At 50.0% G+C, this 19,029-nt stretch overlaps 2 protein-coding genes, 1 long non-coding RNA gene and 1 pseudogene across 3 annotated transcripts in view; 1 reads left to right on the forward strand and 3 right to left on the reverse strand.

The window, feature by feature from the left end:
• The window catches only part of LOC147973888 (uncharacterized), a 274,448-nt gene that overhangs the window by 99,835 nt on the left and 155,584 nt on the right, over positions 1-19,029 (forward strand). The gene's annotated exons all lie outside the window — the stretch shown is intronic.
• Positions 1,096-4,060, reverse strand: LOC147973889 (uncharacterized). The gene has a single exon (XM_087525130.1). It carries the CDS (start codon positions 3,823-3,825, stop codon positions 2,611-2,613), a length of 1,215 nt encoding a protein of 404 aa, XP_087381256.1. The 5' UTR covers positions 3,826-4,060; the 3' UTR covers positions 1,096-2,610.
• LOC147973890 (uncharacterized) lies at positions 4,432-7,461 on the reverse strand (annotated as a pseudogene).
• LOC125507595 (uncharacterized) lies at positions 10,779-12,324 on the reverse strand. The gene has a single exon (XM_087522288.1). The coding sequence runs from the start codon at positions 11,757-11,759 to the stop codon at positions 10,779-10,781; it is 981 nt and encodes a 326-aa protein (XP_087378414.1). The 5' UTR covers positions 11,760-12,324.

Below are 19,029 nucleotides of genomic sequence, written 5' to 3' on the forward strand. Positions count from 1 at the left end.
AGGAGTCCTCCTCCTAGTAGGAGTAGGACTCCTACTAGGAGGGGGAAGGAAGTGGGGAAGGAGAAGGAAAGGGGGGCGCCGCCCCCCCCCCCCCCCTCTCCTAGTCCAATTCAGACCAGGGGGAGGAGGCGAGCGGCCCACCCTGGCTGCCCTTCTCTTTCTCGACTAAGGCCCATATGGCCCATTACTTCTCCCGGGGGGGGTTCCGGTAACCCTCCGGTACTCTGGTTTTCTCTGAAATCACCCGGAACACTTCCGGTGTCCGAATATAGCCTTCCAATATATCAATCTTTATGTCTCGACCATTTCGAGACTCCTCGTTATGTCTGTGATCACATCCGGGACTCCGAACTAACTTCGGTACATCAAAACTCATAAACTCATAATATAACTGTCATCGAAACCTTAAGCGTGCGGACCCTACGAGTTCGAGAACAATGTAGACATGACCGAGACATGTCTCTGGTCAATAACCAATAGCAGAACCTGGATGCTCATATTGGCTCCTACATATTCTACGAAGATCTTTATCGGTCAGACCGCATAACAACATACGTTGTTCCCTTTGTCATCGGTATGTTACTTGCCCGAGATTCGATCATCGGTATCTCAATACCTAGTTCAATCTCGTTACAGGCAAGTCTCTTTACTCGTTTGTAATACATCATCTCGCAACTAACTCATTAGTTGCAATGCTTGCAAGGCTTATGTGATGTGCATTACCGAGAGGGCCCAGAGATACCTCTCCGACAATCGGAGTGACAAATCCTAATCTCGAAATACGCCAACCCAACATTTACCTTTGGAGACACCTGTAGAGCTCCTTTATAATCACCCAGTTACGTTGTGACGTTTGGTAGCACACAAAGTGTTCCTCCGGCAAACGGGAGTTGCATAATCTCATAGTCATAGGAACATGTACAAGTTATGAAGAAAGCAATAGCAACATACTAAACGATCGGGTGCTAAGCTAATGGAATGGGTCATGTCAATCACATCATTCTCCTAATAATGTGATCTCGTTAATCAAATGACAACACATGTCTATGGTTAGGAAACATAACCATCTTTGATTAATGAGCTAGTCAAGTAGAGGCATACTAGTGACGTTTGGTTTGTCTATGTATTCACACAAGTATTATGTTTCCGGATAATACAATTCTAGCATGAATAATAAACATTTATCATTATATAAGGAAATAAAATAATAACATTATTATTGCCTCTAGGGCATATTTCCTTCACCTCGAGCCATCTCGTGCCCACGGCGGCAGAAAACCCAGGTTGGCGTAACTAGAAGGTCTCGAAGCGGAATCGGGTCGGGAGAGGAGGACGCTCATTATCCAAAGAGAGGAGAAGGGGGACGTGGTCTGAGCCAATGCGCGTACTCGCCCAGAGCAATGCTAGGGGGAAACGAATGTCCCACTCAGGGGAAGCGAAGACCCTGTCGAGGACTGATCGAGTCGGCTCAACCTGACGGTTAGTCCAAGTGAACCTGGCCCCGACACGATCAAGCTCACGAAGCCCCATGTCCGCGATGTAGTCATTGAACATCTACATCCGCAGGAGGTTCACCAAGTTATTGCTCTTGTCTTCTTCTGACCTGATGAGGTTGAAATCACCTCCCACCACAACCGGAAGTTGCGCAGCCGCGACCTTCCTACTGAGCTCACCGAGGAAAGCCTCAGACCGGCGGTGGTCGGCCGGCCCATATACCGCAATAATTTCCCATTTGAAGTTCAGAGCCCGCTCAAAAATCTCCATGCTCACAGAAAACTCGCCCCGATCCATGCTGCCTACCTCAAAGGTGGCATCCTTCACCCCTACGAGGATGCCACCCGAGTGGCCCGCACTCCCACTAGAAGGGAGCCAGTGCCAAGCAAATAGGTCGGAGCTCAAGGGCTCGAGCTCCGACAGGGAAAATTCAGTACGCATGGTTTCTTGAATGGCCACAATGTCGATTCGCTCAGATCGCATGTATTCGATTAGTTGGCGGCGTCGGCCATCTTGGCCGAAACCGCGGATGTTCCAGAAGAGGGTCCGCATCACTCATCCATCGGGGGGCTGCTTGACCCCAAGACACGAGAAGCGCTCTGGGCACGGAGGGCAGCGGTACGAGAGCGAGTGCGGCCGCGGATCTCAACTGGGGCGGCCGGCAGGCGAGGCGGAGGGTTCGGAGCCGTCCCCAAGGGGGCGTCCGAAGACGAGGAAGCGTGTGCACGGGCCTCGGCGAGGCGACCATCTAGGATTTCCCGTGCACGGATAGTCTCAATTTGAACTAGCGGGGGGCAACCTCCCCCCGAAACACAATCGCCGAGTTCGCTGCCACCTTCGTGAGGTGGCCAAGCGGAGTCGACTCCAAGGCCAAAAAGGAACGAGTAGCTGAAGTGGCAGGGATGATCGGGGTACCTGGCTCGAGGTTCCGAGCAACGGCCCTGAGCTCTGCCTTCTCGGGAATAGGCAGAGCAGGGCTGCCAACCGGCCTGGCCGCCTCGATCCGAGCACTGCGGCGGGAGGAGGTCACCGGCGACGAGGTCGACCTAGCCCGCCTGGAGTAGGCCGCGGTCCGGGGGTGGAGGGGGGGGCGGCCACCGGGGTGGTCACCACCACCTACAGCCCCATGGCAGCGGAGTCCAGGAGCATCAGAGACGGACCCGGAGGCGTCGGGCCGCAAGGCCGTACGGAAGCCGGAGGAGCTGGCGGCGTCGGAGCCAGATCGTCATCGAAAGGCTGGATCTCCACCCCCGGCTGCGGCCTGGCTGCCGCAGGCAGCGGGGAGGAAAGCAGTGTCATCTCTAGTGCCGCTTCACCATCGGCCGGATCAGAGGGGGTCGGGTCCAGGGTGGCCACGACCACCCCCAGGGACCCCACCAACGGAGCGGGAAGCATGGGAGTGGCCAAGCGGGGCGGGTCCGGGGCGGCCTCGGCGGAGAGGTTGGTGAAGACATCAAGCAGCTGACCGACGGGGGAGCGAGGTGATGAGGCGGGGAAGACTTGAAGGCTGGCGTCCAAAGCGTCGAGGCCATCGTCGGGGGGCGGTGCAACGGCCGAGGAGCGGGTGCGGCCGGTCCCGCCGCCACTCCTAGCAGGGGCGGGGGGGTGGTCGTGAGGAGGACTGTCCTCGGAGTCATCGTCGTCCTCCTCTGAGCCGGAGCGGTGTCCGTGACGGGGGTCGCGGTCGCTGCGCCGATCCCCCGCCCCATCTCCGCCTGGCCCACCCCCCAAGAAGCTGTCATCGGGGATGCGGGGGCGGCCAATGTGGTTGGGCGGCTCGGGGGAGATGCGGAGGTCAAAACCCTGATCGTTGAAGAACACCCGGATCGTGGTGTGAAGCTTGGATGAGTCGAGGCATTTGACCTTGACGCGAACCTCCTCCTCCTTGCGGAGGGACAGCTCGTCCATGACCACCACCTTGCCGAGGATGCGGGACATGCTCCGAATAACCCGCTCTGAACGAGCGATGTCGGGTAGGCCCTCGATGAGGATCCAAGCAGTGTCCAAGACCGCCACCGCCAGGGGGTCCCGCACCGGCACAGAGATGTCCACTACTAGGCCGTGAAGGGCTAGAGTGATGTCTCCGCTGCGGGTGCCGTAGCCGTGGCTGATGGCGTCGGGGAACACAACCGAGAACTGGCCTCCGGGGAGCATGGTGACCTGCCAATCCCATGAGCAGTGGTAGAGATGGTTGAGCTCTTCCTCTAACATCTCCGGCGAGGCGACCCCGTCCTTCACGGTGACAAGCGCCAGGAGCGATGGTGAGGGGGAGGGGATGTCAGGCACCTTGACGTGGAAGAAGCCGAGGCCCTCAATCCCATGTCCGTACATCCAACACTCCTCCGGCACCGGGCGGTCGGGGCACAGGATCGTCGGGTGGTCAGGACCCGAGCAGAGGTAGCAACCCTGGGGACGAGTACAAGCGACTTGGGAGTGGCCGGAAAGGCCGCAGTTGAAGCACTTGACGAGGTCGGAGATGCGGTCATCAGGGAGAAGCGCCGTTGTGGTGGAAGCCGCCAGGTCCCGAGAAGAACCAATGGCCAGGGCCGCGGCATTGGCACACCCCAAACCCCTCTTCTTCTTGCGTTTGCCGCCCGGCCGGCCCCGACCCGCGCCATTGCCCGCGGGGGGGGGGGGGGAGTTCGGTTCCCCACGCGGGGGCTGGTATCGGTGAGATTGGGCAGCGGGGGGCGGAGGGCCTTGCCGGGCCGCGGCCTGGGAGCGGTCAAGAGACCGGGGGCGACCGGAGCGCGGAGGGGAGCGACTGGAGTCCCGCAGGCAAACCCGGGAGGGCGAGCGGCGGCGCTGGTCGCGCCACTCGGAGGTGGGAGGCGGCGAACGGGACTAGCCCCGGAGGTTCGACCGGCCGGGCCAGCGGCGAGGAGGGGACCGGCGAGCCTCGCGAGGAGGCGACCAGCAGTCACCGCGGCCAGTGAGTTACCGACGGGGGTCGGCCTCATGACGGAGAGCGTCGGGGGAGGGGCGGGAGGAGTTGTGCCGGTCGTCACGCCAGTCGTCCACGCGGGCGTCGTCGGGCCTGCGCTCATCAGCGCGTCGTTTGGGCCGCGGGGCCGCGTCATGCCAGTCCCGGGTCATGCCGGCGGGGAGGGGGACGTCGCCGGCAGCGGGGGAGGATGGGGCGCGGGCTAGGGTTCGAACAGAGGTGGGAGGGGCCAGATGGGGTGCCTGGGGAAACCGCTCGGCATCCAAATAGGCCGAATCGCCGGGCCGGTCGGACCGGCCCAGGAACGTGCCAAAGTGGGCTGGCCCGAAGGCGTAGCCGCATCAGGTGGGGGCCCAGCGCCAGGCCCAGGTGCCTTCTGGCCCTCAGCGGCATGGCCCAGCCAGCGGGGCGGGGCGGCAGCACCTAGGGTTTCCCCTGACGTTGTAGCCACCGTCACGGCCGGCACCGGCGTCAGCCTAGGTGCCACGGCGAGCCAAGGGCGGCGGAGGGGCTGGGAGGGGGAGAACCGGAGCGAGGAGAATCCAAACGCGGCTATGAACGGGCGGAAGGGGGAACGACGGCCGACCACCGAAGAAGCAGCCACCGGCGAAGACGCGGTGGGCCGGCCGGTGACCGCGGTGGGGCGCCAAGAGCGCCGAGCACTGCCCAGGTCGGACCGCCCCGCGACACCCCACGCCGGAGCGCGGTGGCGGCGAGCGGTCCTGGACCCAAGGGAGGCCCTTTTGCGCGGGGTCAGCAGAAGGGGGAGAGGAGGAGGCCGGCGAGCCGAAGGGGAGGATGGGCAGCCGTGCCGCGGCGAGGCCACCAGCCCCAGCCGAGGCGCCGCGTGGCGGGCCGGCAGGTCTTGCTGGACGATGAGGCGGCCGACAGCGGCGTCATCGTCCTCAGCCAAATCGGCCCAGCGCAGCGGCGCGACAGTCGCGGCGGGGGCGGCAACGGCCTGGGGAGGCGGAGGCAGCGAGGTCCCGACCAGGGGAGCAGGGTCGACGAAGGGCAGGGGAGCGGCACCGGCGGCCAAGGGAAGGCCGGCCGGAGGCTCGAACGGCAGCGCCAAGGCGGTGGTCGGCGCGTCGCCACCGAGGTCGCAGGAGCACGTCGCCATCATCCGTATCAAGTTGCGATGCCGAGTCATTCGCAGCACTTGACATTCAGCATCAAAGCTCCTCACGGCCTGCTCGACTTGCATGGCTGAACCATCATCCAGTTGGCCCTTGTAAACTTTGCCAAAACTTCCAGCTCCAAGTATCTTGTCGTCGTTGAAATTATCAGTGGCTCGAGCAATATCATGGTAGGACTAGCCTATGGCTGATCACGTCAGCCATGTCCATAGAAGTCGTAGCATCTGGTTGCTTTCTATTTTTCTTTCTGTCCATTAGGTATAGGATAATTGCTATAGCTCCCAGTATTATCATGAGAACTGGAACCAAAAAACATACCAAATGTTTGTTGGATGGGAATGAATCAACTAGGCATGGCAAAAATCCTAGACGTGGGGCACCACATAACCCGGCATTTCCAATTAAAGATTGTGAATTGATGTTTCTTGAGAAAATACCTCCATCTGGTATCTCTCCTTGAAACTTATTAAAAGAAAGGTTCAAGCTAGTCAGAGAAGTAAAGTTGGCCAAATACTTTGGAATAGTGCCAGAAAGGTTATTACAGGATAGGTTCAAAACTTCTAGGTTGAGTAACCCTTTGAAAGAGGCAGGGATTGAATCTTGCAGCATGTTGTGTGATAGATCAAGGTTGCTTAACAGTCCATTTTGTGCAAATGAAGTCGGGAGGTTACCAACCAAGTAGTTAGCAGATACATCTATAATGTCTATTGCTTCCATGGAACTGAAATCACTGGGCAATGAACCAATAAGGAAGTTGTGAGATAGACTTAATTCTCGAAGGTTACTGAGATGGAATAAGCTTTCAGGTATAGTTGACGACAGATGGTTATTTTCAAGCATTAGATGCTCTAGCATACTTAGGTTACCAACACCATCCGGTATGGTACCAGAAAAATTGTTGTCTTGTAAGACTAATTGATGCAATCTTGTTAGTGCACCAATATGAGTTGGGATCGGGCCAAACATGTTATTTTGAGTTAGGTCTAGTTCCTCGAGATTCTCTAATAGTGTAACAGAATGCATGGTGCCACTTAATTGTGTTAGATGTGTATAGTTCAGTGTGTACATCCCCATTGTATAAGGGGCTTTTCTGCACTTTATCACATCTGTATATGTACTGGCCGTTGGCCCTCAGTAAAGCTTAGTTGCTGATTATCCAACATGGTATCAGATGCTAGGTTAGCCCCTTCCTCCCGCACGATGCAACTCCATGCGCCTCGTACCTAGTCTCCGGCGGCCACTGGCCGTCTCCGGCTGTTCCCTCCTCGCTCCCCGGCCCTGCCTCACTCCCAGTCTGTCTCGTCTTCTTCAGGCCACTGCACCGAGCACGTACGTGGTCGCTCAAGGCCTGCCTCCTCTCCCTCTATGTCCGGCCGCCCGTTCCTCCTCTCCGTCCGGCCCCCGATCTACTAGCTTGTTCAGCCGCCGCCGCTATCCCTGTCTCGTACAGGCGCAGCCGCCCCAAGCCCATCTCCGGCTTGGCTGCATCTTCGATCGGGGGCTACTCCCGCTCGGGGGTCTCTGCTTGGGCGTGCCTGCTTCCGCTCGGGAGCTCTGCTTGGGCTGCTCCTGCTCGGGGGATCCAGTTTCTGCGCGCCGGCTTCCCCCTCGAGCGAACTTGCCTTCTGCCCGATCCAAAATCGGGGGCGCGTGAGTCCCCTGATCCCGATCCAGTTTCTGGATCCGTTGACCAAAAAACAGGAGCAGATTTAAGGAAAGATATCTCAGTATGTCGTCTTCGGGCTATGTGGCTGTTCCTCGCTGCTCAGTGATATTTGATGGCACCAACTATGCAGAGTTTGTGGGCTTCATGCGTATCCATATGCGCGGTCTTCTACTATGGAGTGTTCTCTCTGGCGAGGTGACCTGTCCGCCCTGCCCTGTTGCTCCGGTGGCTCCTGTTCCGCCGGTTCCGCTAGGAACAGAAAAGGATGGAGTGGAAAGAAGACCACAACTAGCAACAGGAAGAGATGTGCCATCGCCTGTCAATGTTCTTACCGCCGACGGCACATCTCTTCATGTTGCTAGTCGTGGTCTTCTTTCCACTCCATCATTTTCTGTTCCTAGTGTTTCACATGTTCCTCGCCTTACCATGAATCTTTTTTCCGCTGCCCAACTCACTGATTCTGGTTGTCGTGTCATTCTTGATACTGACTCTTGCTCCATTCAGGATCGTCGCACCAAGGCTTTGGTTGGTGCTGGCCCCCGGCGTCGTGAGTCAGAGGGTCTTCGGGAGGTTGACTGGCTTTGTGTTCCTTCCGCTGCCACCACTTCTGCCAACTCCCATGCTCTTGCTGCCTCTTCGTCTGCGTCCTTCCAATAGTGGCATCATCGTCTTGGTCACATCTGTAGCTCTCGTTTGTCTTCTTTAGTTCGTCAGGGCCTCTTAGGGTCTGTATGTGGAGATGTCTCCTTACATTGTAATGGTTGCAGATTGGCAAACAGACTCAATTACCTTATCCTACTAGTGAGTCTGTATCTCAGCGTCCTTTTGACTTAGTTCATTCTGATGTCTGGGGTCCTGCTCCCTTTGATTCAAAAGGTGGTCATCGCTACTATGTTTTGTTTATTGATGATTTCTCTTGCTACACTTGGCTCTACTTCATGAAATCTCGTAGCGAGGTTCTTCCGATATACAAACGATTTGCTGTCATGGTTCACACCCAGTTTTCCGCGCCCATTTGTACCTTTCGTGTTGACTCCGCTGGAGAGTATATCTCTCAGTTGTTGCGTGGTTTTCTTGAGGAACAGGGTACTCTTGCCCAGTTCTCATGTCCTGGTGCCCATGCTCAGAATGGCGTTGCCGAACGTAAGCATCGTCATTTGCTTGAGACTGCTCGTGCGCTGATGATTGCTGCTTCCCTTCCAGCCCATTTTTGGGCTGAGGCTGTCTCTGTATCCACTTATCTCGTCAACATTCAGCCATCGACTGCTCTGCAGGGTGGTATTCCTATGGAGTGCCTCACTGGACTCTCTCCTGACTACTCAGCTCTCCGTATGTTTGGATGTGTGTGATATGTTCTTCTTGCCCCCCGAGAACGCACCAAACTGACTGCTCAGTCGGTTGAGTGTGTTTTCCTTGGCTACAGTGATGAGCACAAGGGCTATCGATGTTGGGATCCCGTGGGTCGTCGCTTGCGCATCTCGCGTGATGTGACTTTTGACGAGTCTCGTTCTTACTACCCACGTCCTTCTTCCTCAAGTCTCTCTGTGGAAAACCTTTCTTTCCTTCTCCTTCCCGATACACCCTGTTATGTGCCTCATGTGTCACCTCCTCCTCCGGCACCTCTCCTTCCTTTGCATTTACCACCGACCCCATCTTCTCCATCCTACTCCTCCACCTCTCCACCATCATCTCCAGTCAGTCACCCTCTCTCACCGTTCCCTCTCCACTATACTCGTCGCCCTCGTGCTGCGGATGTCTCCCCTGACGCACCTTCCACCTCTGGTGCACCTCCCCTCACGCCTCCCCTGATACATAACCTCCGTGCTCGGCCTTGCCCCCCGCCTGATCGCTACTCTCCTGATCGGTACGGTCTCTCTGTTCTTGCTGAGCCCACTTCCTATCGGACTGCCATGACTCATCCTGAATGGCAATTTGCGATGGCCGAAGAGCTTGCTGCCCTTGAGCACTCATGCACATGGGATTTGGTTCCTCTCCCTTCCGGTGTTCGTCCCATCACCTGCAAGTGGGTCTACAAGATTAAGACTCGCTCTGATGGTTCTCTTGAGTGCTACAAAGCTCGCCTTGTGGCCCGTGGTTTTCAGCAGGAGTAGGGATGCGATTATGATGAGACTTTCGCTCCTGTGGCCCACATGACCACTATCCGCACTCTCCTTGTTGTGGCTTCTGTTCGTCATTGGTCTATCTCTCAACTTGATGTCCAGAACGCCTTTCTCAATGGCGAGTTGCATGAGGAGGTTTATATGCAGCCACCACCGGGGTACTATGCCCCTGATGGTATGGTCTGTAGACTTCGGCGCTCCCTCTATGGTCTTAAAATGGCCTCTCGCGCCTGGTTTGAGCGCTTTGCCTCTGTGGTGACTGCCGCTGGTTTCTTGCCCAGTGATCATGATCCCGCGTTGTTTGTTCACACGTCTCCTCGTGGTCGGACTCTTCTCCTTCTCTATGTTGATGACATGATCATCACTGGTGACGACTCTGAGTACATTGCCTTTGTTAAGGCTCGCCTTCGCGACCAGTTTCTCATGACTGATCTTGGTCCACTTCGCTATTTTTTGGGGATTGAGATCTCCTCGATCTCTGATGGCTTCTACATCTCCCAAGAAAAATATATTCAGGATCTTCTTGCTCGCGCTGCTCTCGGTGATGAGCGCACTGTTGTGACTCCTATGGAGCTCAACGTTCAGCTTCGTGCCTCTGATGGTGACCCTCTTCCTAATCCCACTCGATATCGCCACCTCGTTGGCAGTCTTGTCTATCTTGCTGTTACGCGTCCTGACATCTCCTATCATGTCCACATCCTGAGTCAGTTTGTTTCCGCCCCCACCTCTGTCCACTATAGTCACCTTCTCCGTGTTCTACGATATCTTCGTGGCACGATCTCTCAGCGCCTTTTCTTTCCCCGCTCCAGCTCTCTTGAGCTCCAGGCCTATTCTGATGCTACCTGGGTTAGTGATCCCTCTGATCGACGATCGCTGTCTGCTTTCTGTGTCTTTCTTGGTGGCTCTCTTATTGCCTGGAAGACAAAGAAGCAGACTGCAGTTTCTCACTCGAGTACAGAGGCTGAGTTGCGAGCCATGGCTATGTTGACGGCTGAGGTGATCTGGTTACGGTGGTTACTTGAGGATTTTGGTGTGTCTGCTACTACCTCCACTCCTCTACTGTCCGACAGTACCAGTGCTATCAGTATTGCGCGTGACCCGGTGAAGCATGAGCTCACCAAGCACATCGGTGTGGATGCCCACTTTGTGCATGCTGCTGTGCAGGATCAGACTCTTGCGCTTCACTATGTGCCCTCTGAGTTACAGTTGGCTGACTTCTTCACGAAGGCACAGACTCGAGCGCAGCATGGGTTTTTCCTCTCCAAACTCAGTGTTGTTGATCCATCATGAGTTTGAGGGGGGTGTTAGATGTGTATAGTTCAGTGTGTACATCTCCATTGTATAAGGGGCTTTTCTGCACTTTACCACATCTGTATATGTACTGGCGTTGGCCCTCAGTAAATCTTAGTTGCTGATTATCCAACAAATTGGTTGCCAGGAAAAGATACTGCACTAAGATCACTTAGATTTGATATTGTTGCCGGGATCATGCCAATTAAACGGTTGAAGTCTGCAAAAAAGGAATTTAGCATTGTAGAGAAATTTCCAATGTAAGCGGGAATGCTCCCGGTGAAAGAACACATTTCTATGACGATGTTCTGGAGTTGTCTACAGTTGGAGAGAGTGGACAGGAAATCGAGTGTCCCATTGAAATGATTGCTTCCAATGTCAAGAAATTTAAGGGATCTGAGGTTGCCGAAAATTATCGGGACTAATCCAGTTAAATGGTTCGATTGTATTCCTAGCATAGACAGTCGGGATAGGTTACCGACAAAAGCCGGAAACAAACCTGTTAATTCATTATCTGACAAATGTAAATATGTGAGCTGACCCATTTCCGCTAATTCGTCCGGGATCTTTCCACTTAGATTGCAACTTGAGAGGTCAAGCCCATTTAGCAAAGTGAGATTACTGAGCTCAGCCAGAATTGAACCAACAAGGCCATTTACAGCTAAACTAAGGAGAGTGAGTTGTGCCAGTTTAGAAAACCATGCTGGGATAAAGTCCACAAAAGAGTTGTCGGATAGGGAAATTGCTTTGAGATATCTGCATGATGCAAGTCCTAATGGAATACGACCTTGAAAACTGTTGCCACCCATACGGAAATTTAGCAACATGGGCAGATTAAAGCTTTTGTTGCCAGGGATGGGTCCTGTTAAGTAGGTGTTTTTGGTGAGGACCAGAACCTGTAGTCTAGACATGTTGAATATAGTTGGAGGTACTGGACCGGATAGCTGATTCCGTTGCAACACGAAGGTTTCAAGCATGGAACATGAGGCAATACTGGGTGGTATCGGCCCTGATAGACTGTTGTCTCCAAAATTAAGATCGATTAAGTGAGGCGTGTTATTGAATAATTGCTCTGGTATCAGGCCACTTAAGTGGTTTGTCCCCATATCAATATGCCTAAGATTTTCCAAGTTTCGCAGATCATATGGTATTTGCCCAGCAAGATCGTTTTGGCTTAGACCAAGGGTCTTTATCTTTGTGAGATTCCTATAGTAGGAGGGATAATACCTGACAATCCATTACGGCTAAGATCAAGAACAACAAGACAAATCGATCTACCTATATCAGGTGGGATGAAGCCCGTGAGGTTTGTGTTGGTGAGGTTTAGAACATGAAGAAAAGAGAGGTTACCAAGATACGGGGAGATCGCTCCTTGGAGTGGTATGCCTGGCAGCACAAGGGCGGTGACACGCTGCAAACGCCGGCTGCAAGAGACACCAACCCAGTGGCAGAAGGATATACCGGTGGTCCAGTTCCTACCAAGAATACCAAGAGGGTCGGAGCATTGTGCTTTGAAGGCTAGCAGCGCAGCTAGGTCAGTGTCATTATTTCTATGGAGGAAAGGATCAGCTAACATGGTCGCTTGAAGCGAGAAGAGGAGTGTGAGTATCATGAGGGGAAATGCCATGGCCATGACAGTGGTGGCTGCTCGCCCTGTTTAAGAGCTTTGAATTTGTGGGGAGTGTTATAGAATGCTGGTATTGCTACATGTGCATGGTTTACTTATAAAGCTCTTACATGGTGTATCTTCTCAAGGAGAGGGATAATCATAATAGTCTTGACTCTTGAGTACCCCAGGCACCGATTGCAAAAGTTGGTCAGAAAAGCAAGACCTTGACTCAATAAAGCTTGTTCCACCATTGATGCAAATTGATGGCTATGTTGAAACTAAAGGTACTGTTGTTGCAAGACCTTGACTCAATAAAGCTTGTTTGACCATTGATGGCTATGTTGAGTTTCAACATAGCCATCAATGGTCAAACAAGCTTTATTGAGTCAAGGTCTAGGAACTTTCTTTCTTCGGGAGGAACTGGCGAGTTCTTTTCTCAGCACAAATGTTATTTTCCTAAGCATCCTAGCATTTATATTCCTAAAAGAGGATCGTAGCAACTCATTGGGAAAAGAGAGAAAGAGATGGCTGACAGGGTAAAGGAAGATAAAGAACAGTCTTCCATGACCTGCTACAACCCATACAAAAATATCTATGCATTTGCAGCACTTCTAAATCTTTTCTGTATAATTCAATCATTTGCAGCATCTGTGCTGAGAAATATATCACTTTTAAAAAAATATCTGTGTATAATTCGACCATTTAAAGACCATAATATATTTCTTTTGGGTCGACTTGGAAGTTTACAGGAATTTAGTCAGTCTCTCGAGTGGTGTTAGTCTTCTTAACTGTTTGGAAAAGCAAAATTGGTAGTCGCCGCCGGTGGATGACTGACTAAATGGTGGGTCTCCCACTCAGAGTGAGTGGAATAAATCAAAGTAGATAGATCTGTCAGGCATGTTCCACTCCAAGTGGCTGAATAAGAAAAGAAAATCCAGCAGTGGTGGAGTTATTAAGGCTAAGAACATGGCTATGAACAATAAGAAATCAAGCTTACTGGTACACATAAGGTAAAAAAACACTTGTTGTAAATCACAACTCACACGTATGCTTTACAAGAAAATTGAAACTGTTCCATCTGTCCCTCCATGATTTGTCCTACGACTAACTAACCCGCAGAATCTATTCTGATATTTCTCTCTAAAGTCCCAAATATTTGAGCACTCTACATACTTGAGGTTGGGGCTTCAGCCGGATGCAAAATCTACCATTATCCAACCAAAAATGTACTTCCGCACTAAGATGGGGTGTGGCGGAGTGAAGCAAATAAATACCTCAGCGCATTTGACGCGGATCTGGAGCAAATCCCTCAAGGCCGCTCCCCCGACGCCGGTCACTGGTTGCCACTGACTGCGGCGGCGAGAGGGGAGGTGGCCGGCGGCGAGGAGTCGACTCCTTTTTTTTCAGTGGAAGGAACTTTTTTTTGAGGCAACATCACGAAGCTTTTATTAAGTCGGCACAATGTTTACAGGGACGGATGGTAAATTCCCGGGATGACCTAACCAAACATGGCGGCCACCACCGAGAGATAAAGCATGCTTCGCTAAGTTGTGAGCTTCAAAGTTTGAGCTCCTAAACTCATGACTGAAATTACAGAAATCAAAAGCTAAAGAACGTTCAACTATCTCATGAATGACTGCTCTATAGCTTGCCAAATTCTCCTTGTGTATGTCCTGCACCACCGTTTTGCAGTCCGATGCCACTTGGATGTGCCTCGGGTAGAGATCATCAGCCAGTGCAAGTGCCTCTCTAATAGCAAGTGCTTCCAAAGTCGAGGGATCCACAATGTATCTAAAAGAGAGAGTCGAGGCTCCCATAAACATACCCATGTCGTCTCTACAGATCACCCCCACTGTCCCACCATTTCTGGTTACTGCTGCATCGGCGTTAAACTTCGCGTAACCTGATGGTGGTGCAAGCCACCGCGCTGGTCGGGCGCTGGTAGAAGGGGGCAAGGAAGGATGCCTCTTCTAGGTCACTCGTAGTTCAGCCAAATATTTTGATATGAAGCTGTTGGCAGAGTATGGTGCCTGAAATATGTTCTCATGAATTGCTTTACGCCTCGCATACCAAAGTGCCCAGAGCGTCACCACCAGGCGATCGAAAAGGTCATTCGTCAATATTTCATGTAGTGCAAACAGCCACTCCTTCGGACCATCCTCCTCGCGCTCAACCATATGCTGGACCAACTCATCCGGTGCCAAAGCCCAAACACTTGCTGCCATCGGACATGCAATGAGGGCGTGTTTCCATGTATCAGTCGCCCCACATAGCGAACAAGTGTCCTCTGTTGCCATATGACGACGTCTGAGGACCGATCCCGTGGGCATGGAATGACGGGCTAGCCGCCACACGAACACCTTCAGTTTGGATGGTACTTGCATGTGCCGGATCATGGACCACTTCTTGGTGTCTTGATGCTCATAAGATGTACCGTCCTCCTCAGCTAACCAAGCCTCCCTGCTGTGTTTTGTTTTTAGAATCATTCGGTAAGCAGAACGAATGCTGAAATTACCTTGAGGCTCTTCATGCCAGGCCCAGAAATCTCCCACGCGGCGAGTGCAAAGCGGGATCCGTAGAATCTCTTCTGCGTCAAAGTGAGTGAACACCGAACGTACCAGGTTTTCATTCCACGTTGCCGATGTTGGATCTATAAGCTGCGCCACTCTCGCCGGAGGGTTCTGAGCTAGAGAGCATATGGGACGCTTAAGACCATCGCGTGGGATCCAGTTGTGCCGCCAAATATCGGTCATCTCATGGAAGCAAAATTGTGCCTTGACGAGAAGCAAATTTGTGGCTCTTGCGAAAGAAAAAATGTGTATTTTTTTTGTCGTTTCGAGAGGCATAGCTATGCCTCTGCCAAAGCAATCTTGTATCTCCACGAGAAGCAAATCTGCGCCTCTCAAGGAAGCAAAAATAACGCATTTTTCGTGTAAAAGATCGATATTTTTCCCAAACCTGAGAAAAAACCTAGTAAAAAAAATACGAAACAATCATCTAAAATCTGAACACGGATACAGAAAATTAATTTTAAAAATCCAGAGGGAGCGTTCAGCACGCGACACATGGCGATGGCTACAGCTGAAAGCGCCAAGTGGCACATTCTTAGCCCACCAAAAATAACCTTTGAGGGGCTCCCGCGAGGGGTACCCCTCAATTAGTTGCTCTTGCAAGTTTCGCATAAGAAACAAAACAAAACAAAACACAAGACGCCGGTTCGAAAAAAAAGACAGACAAGACGCAGGAAACTTCAAATGTTTTCATTGATTGCATTTTTTGCTGGTAGCTTACCAAGCTGGCCGCTTGGTTGATGTTTTCACTGAGTGTATATACAAAATGTCTCTCATACAAAAAAATATACGACGTATATGAAAAGTTGATCGTGTATTAAAAAAATCAAGCATTGAAAAAATGTCAATTTGTATGAGAATATAAATTTATCATGCATATGAAAAACTATATACAAAAAATGCAACGTGTTTCAAAACAAATGTTGATCATGTACTAAAAATGTTAAAACATGTACTAAAAATGTTTTTGATATATAAAATAAATGTACAACATTAAAATAAAGTAGACAACACAAAATATATAATTAAAATAAGTTTATAATTGTTTTTAAAAGTTGACATGTGGTCAACATAAAATAAACAAATGAAAATCGGTAAATAAACAAGGAAAAACGAAAAATAATAAAACAAGAAAAACTAGAAAACATGAAAAATGAAAATGAAAACACAAGGAAAACCAATGCAAAAGAATGGAACGATAGTGAAAACTGAGAAATAAACAAAGAGAACTGATGAAAACAAAAAAATGAAGAAAGAAAAGAAAAGAAAAGAAATAGTGAAAACCGAGAATGGAACAAAGAAAACTAATGAAAAGAAAAGAAAAAACCAGTGAAAATCATGAAAGAACCATAGAAAATTGATTAAAAACAAAAGAAAAATCCCAAGCATAGCAAACAACAAACACAAGCGAACTAGAATGAACTTTTTTTAGGCAAACAATGAACTACAGTGATACAAATGAGCTGCGCTAATGGACCGACCCATATGCGCGCACCCTTGAAGCGAGACAAATGCTATACTCGTAAGCGAGATATACCATTCATGATGCGGAATTAACCCTTCAAAAAAAATGGATGGGGAAATAGAGAGACCTCTGTTTTTAGGCAAATAGATAGGCCTCTTAGTCAGCGCACATAGCCCACACATGGGCCGGCTCAACAACACAAGCGGCTCGCTCGTTAAGTCGCCTCCGCCCTTTTTTCGCTCGGTTAACAGGTTGACTGGTTTGACATGTTGACTGGTTAACTAGGCGAGCATTGATCATTAACTTTCTTTAAAGGTTCACACAATTGCCAAACCGTGAATTTGGAAAAGGTTCACCGAATTTGAAAAAAAATCATAAATTTGAAAAAAGTTCACATACTTGCAAAAAACGTGAATTTGTAAAAATTTCATAGAACCTGTTTTTGTTTCATGAATTTGAATAAAGTTCACGAATCTGAAAAATATTCATGAGTTTGAAAAAAGTATGTGAAGTTGAAAATGTTCAAGAACTTTGAATAAATTGATCAATTCAAAAAGTATTACAAATTTGAAAAAAAATCACAAATACGATTTTTTTTACTAATTTAAGAGAACATGAATGTTTAAAAAACATAATTTGAAAAAACACTAATTTTAAAAAATTAAAAAGTTGAAATAGAAAAACGTGTGAAGAAACAGCAGAAAGACCAAGTAGCTAGGAAAACGGGAGGTAAAAAAACCATGCCGGAAGCTTCCAGGCGCTTCTCAAAACCGGGACAACTGAACCTCCGCTATAATACGCTTAAATGGGCTGGCCCATTGGAACAGGCGCATAGGCGCCATTGACGAACAAGGCGTTAAGCGGGGTTGAACGCGCTAAGTAGGAATCGACCAGAATAGAAGCCCCACACATTGGTCGGCCTATATTTAGATGAGACACAAGAAACTTTGTTGCATTGATAAAAGAAGAGTGCTATTTACGTCCCTATAATCAAATAGCTCAATCTGTATTACCAGGGAAAATAGCATCTCCTACTCAATTTCAGCCATCGGCTTGGCTTGTGCTGAATGAAATTCTTGTGCTTTTTAAATTCAAAAGAAAAATCATGTGCTTCTCAAGTAAAGAAACCTAGCCAGGCAATGTTTTTTTTTATCTTAAACCTGTTATGCACAGTAGGTGCTTTCATAGTTATCGGCAGAGATACAAGAAAAAAACAAATGATTTCAGACGCACATTATGCCATGGATACATAGGATGTACTCCCTCACTTCCTAAATATAAGTCTTTTTAGAGATTTGAATATGGACTACATATTAGAGTGTAAAAAGACTTATATTTAGAAACAGAGCGAGTATATAATAACACACTACAGGGTGAAAGGTACATGTGTTCAATCACTTTGATTAACCAAAAGAAGCCGTGTTGATCTTCCAGCGGAAAATAGATAAGATTAAATAAACACAAAAACATATGTTAACCACCGTAATTCTTCCTTTTGAACGCTACTAGGACATGGAGTATCTGCAATTTTGACTAAAACAGACCGTCTGAAAGTGTACATTGGCTTTTCTGAGATGGTGGGGACTCCTTAGGAGGTGGTATATCAAAGTAGCAAGAACGGTAAGGGAAAGCACCCCGGAAACGAAAAATCTCACCCAAATATTGCATGCTTGAGCTGTCAAGATGATAGACCGCCACCGCGGATCTTAAATGCAGGAGAAGAGCATTTTTTGTGCGGATGGAAACCAATGATCTGGCATGATAACTTTGGAGTGCCTAGGTTATCGGCAACAACATTTTCGTCCAAGTGGATGAAGTTGTGTTAGTCCGAATTCCATAAGTGCTCAGAGCCCTCTCTACTGCCGATCGAGAGTGTCATCATCGTAATTGTTGTAATGTATGGGTAAACTATTTAGTTCTTGTCTGCTATCGGCCGGCTACCTCCCATTCTATTTTCATCCTCGCTTTTGATTTCCGAATCAAAAGTTTTATTGCGTAATAGTGTGGCGTGAGGTCGTCAGACTCATGTTCCAGCACCCACTCAAGCTGGTCATCGGTCGATTCACTCGGTACCCATATATACCAGCAGACGGTACTTGTCGAGCATCATGTAGCGAACTCCTCCTCCATAGTTGGCTAAGACAGATCCCTTAGGCAGCTCCGTGTTATCGGCAGGTGGATCATCCGGGAGCTTAACCATGCCATACATGTTCTCCGAGCAACGGAGAATCATGAGGATGTCTTCTTGGTATCTTCTATCTATGATCTTGAATTCTTGATGCGTCAACCTTTGACGTATCCTTGAAAAAAGGATGTCAATATGGCAATGCACGTAAAGTGATCCACGCCGGTATTCACCTGAGCATACCCACCTGATCCTCGCGCAGGTCGAATAGCTAGCAGAAGATTTTTCTCTTTCTTGTTTGTCCTCTATACTTTCTGCAACTTCATGCATCCTGACGTTCCCTGCTGGAAGTTCATGCAGCCGGCGAACAAGTCGCCAGCGTGATTCAGATCTTTTCCGTGTCATCTTCAGGATTCAACGACTAGGTTGGTAGCAGCACTTCCATCAGCATTGGTGAATCTGAATGAGTTTTCATAACCATATCTGCTGCCGCCCCAAGTTCCTCTAATCAGTACCTCTCCTCTTTCTTTCGACCACTTCCCATTTCATTTCATCCTTGGCTCCGCTTTTCTATTCAATCAATTTGTCATATAATCGTAACTCGTAA

The sequence above is a fragment of the Triticum urartu genome, chromosome 5A (genome assembly GCF_056163025.1).
Source record: "Triticum urartu cultivar PI428250 chromosome 5A, HENAU_Tu73, whole genome shotgun sequence".
Classification (NCBI taxonomy): domain Eukaryota; kingdom Viridiplantae; phylum Streptophyta; class Magnoliopsida; order Poales; family Poaceae; genus Triticum; species Triticum urartu.

Bases quoted from the DNA above. Each gene is read 5' to 3' on its own strand.
- LOC147973889 (XM_087525130.1), bottom strand. From the start codon at position 3,825: ATGTACGGACATGGGATTGAGGGCCTCGGCTTCTTCCACGTCAAGGTG.
- LOC125507595 (XM_087522288.1), bottom strand. From the start codon at position 11,759: ATGGGGACAAACCACTTAAGTGGCCTGATACCAGAGCAATTATTCAAT.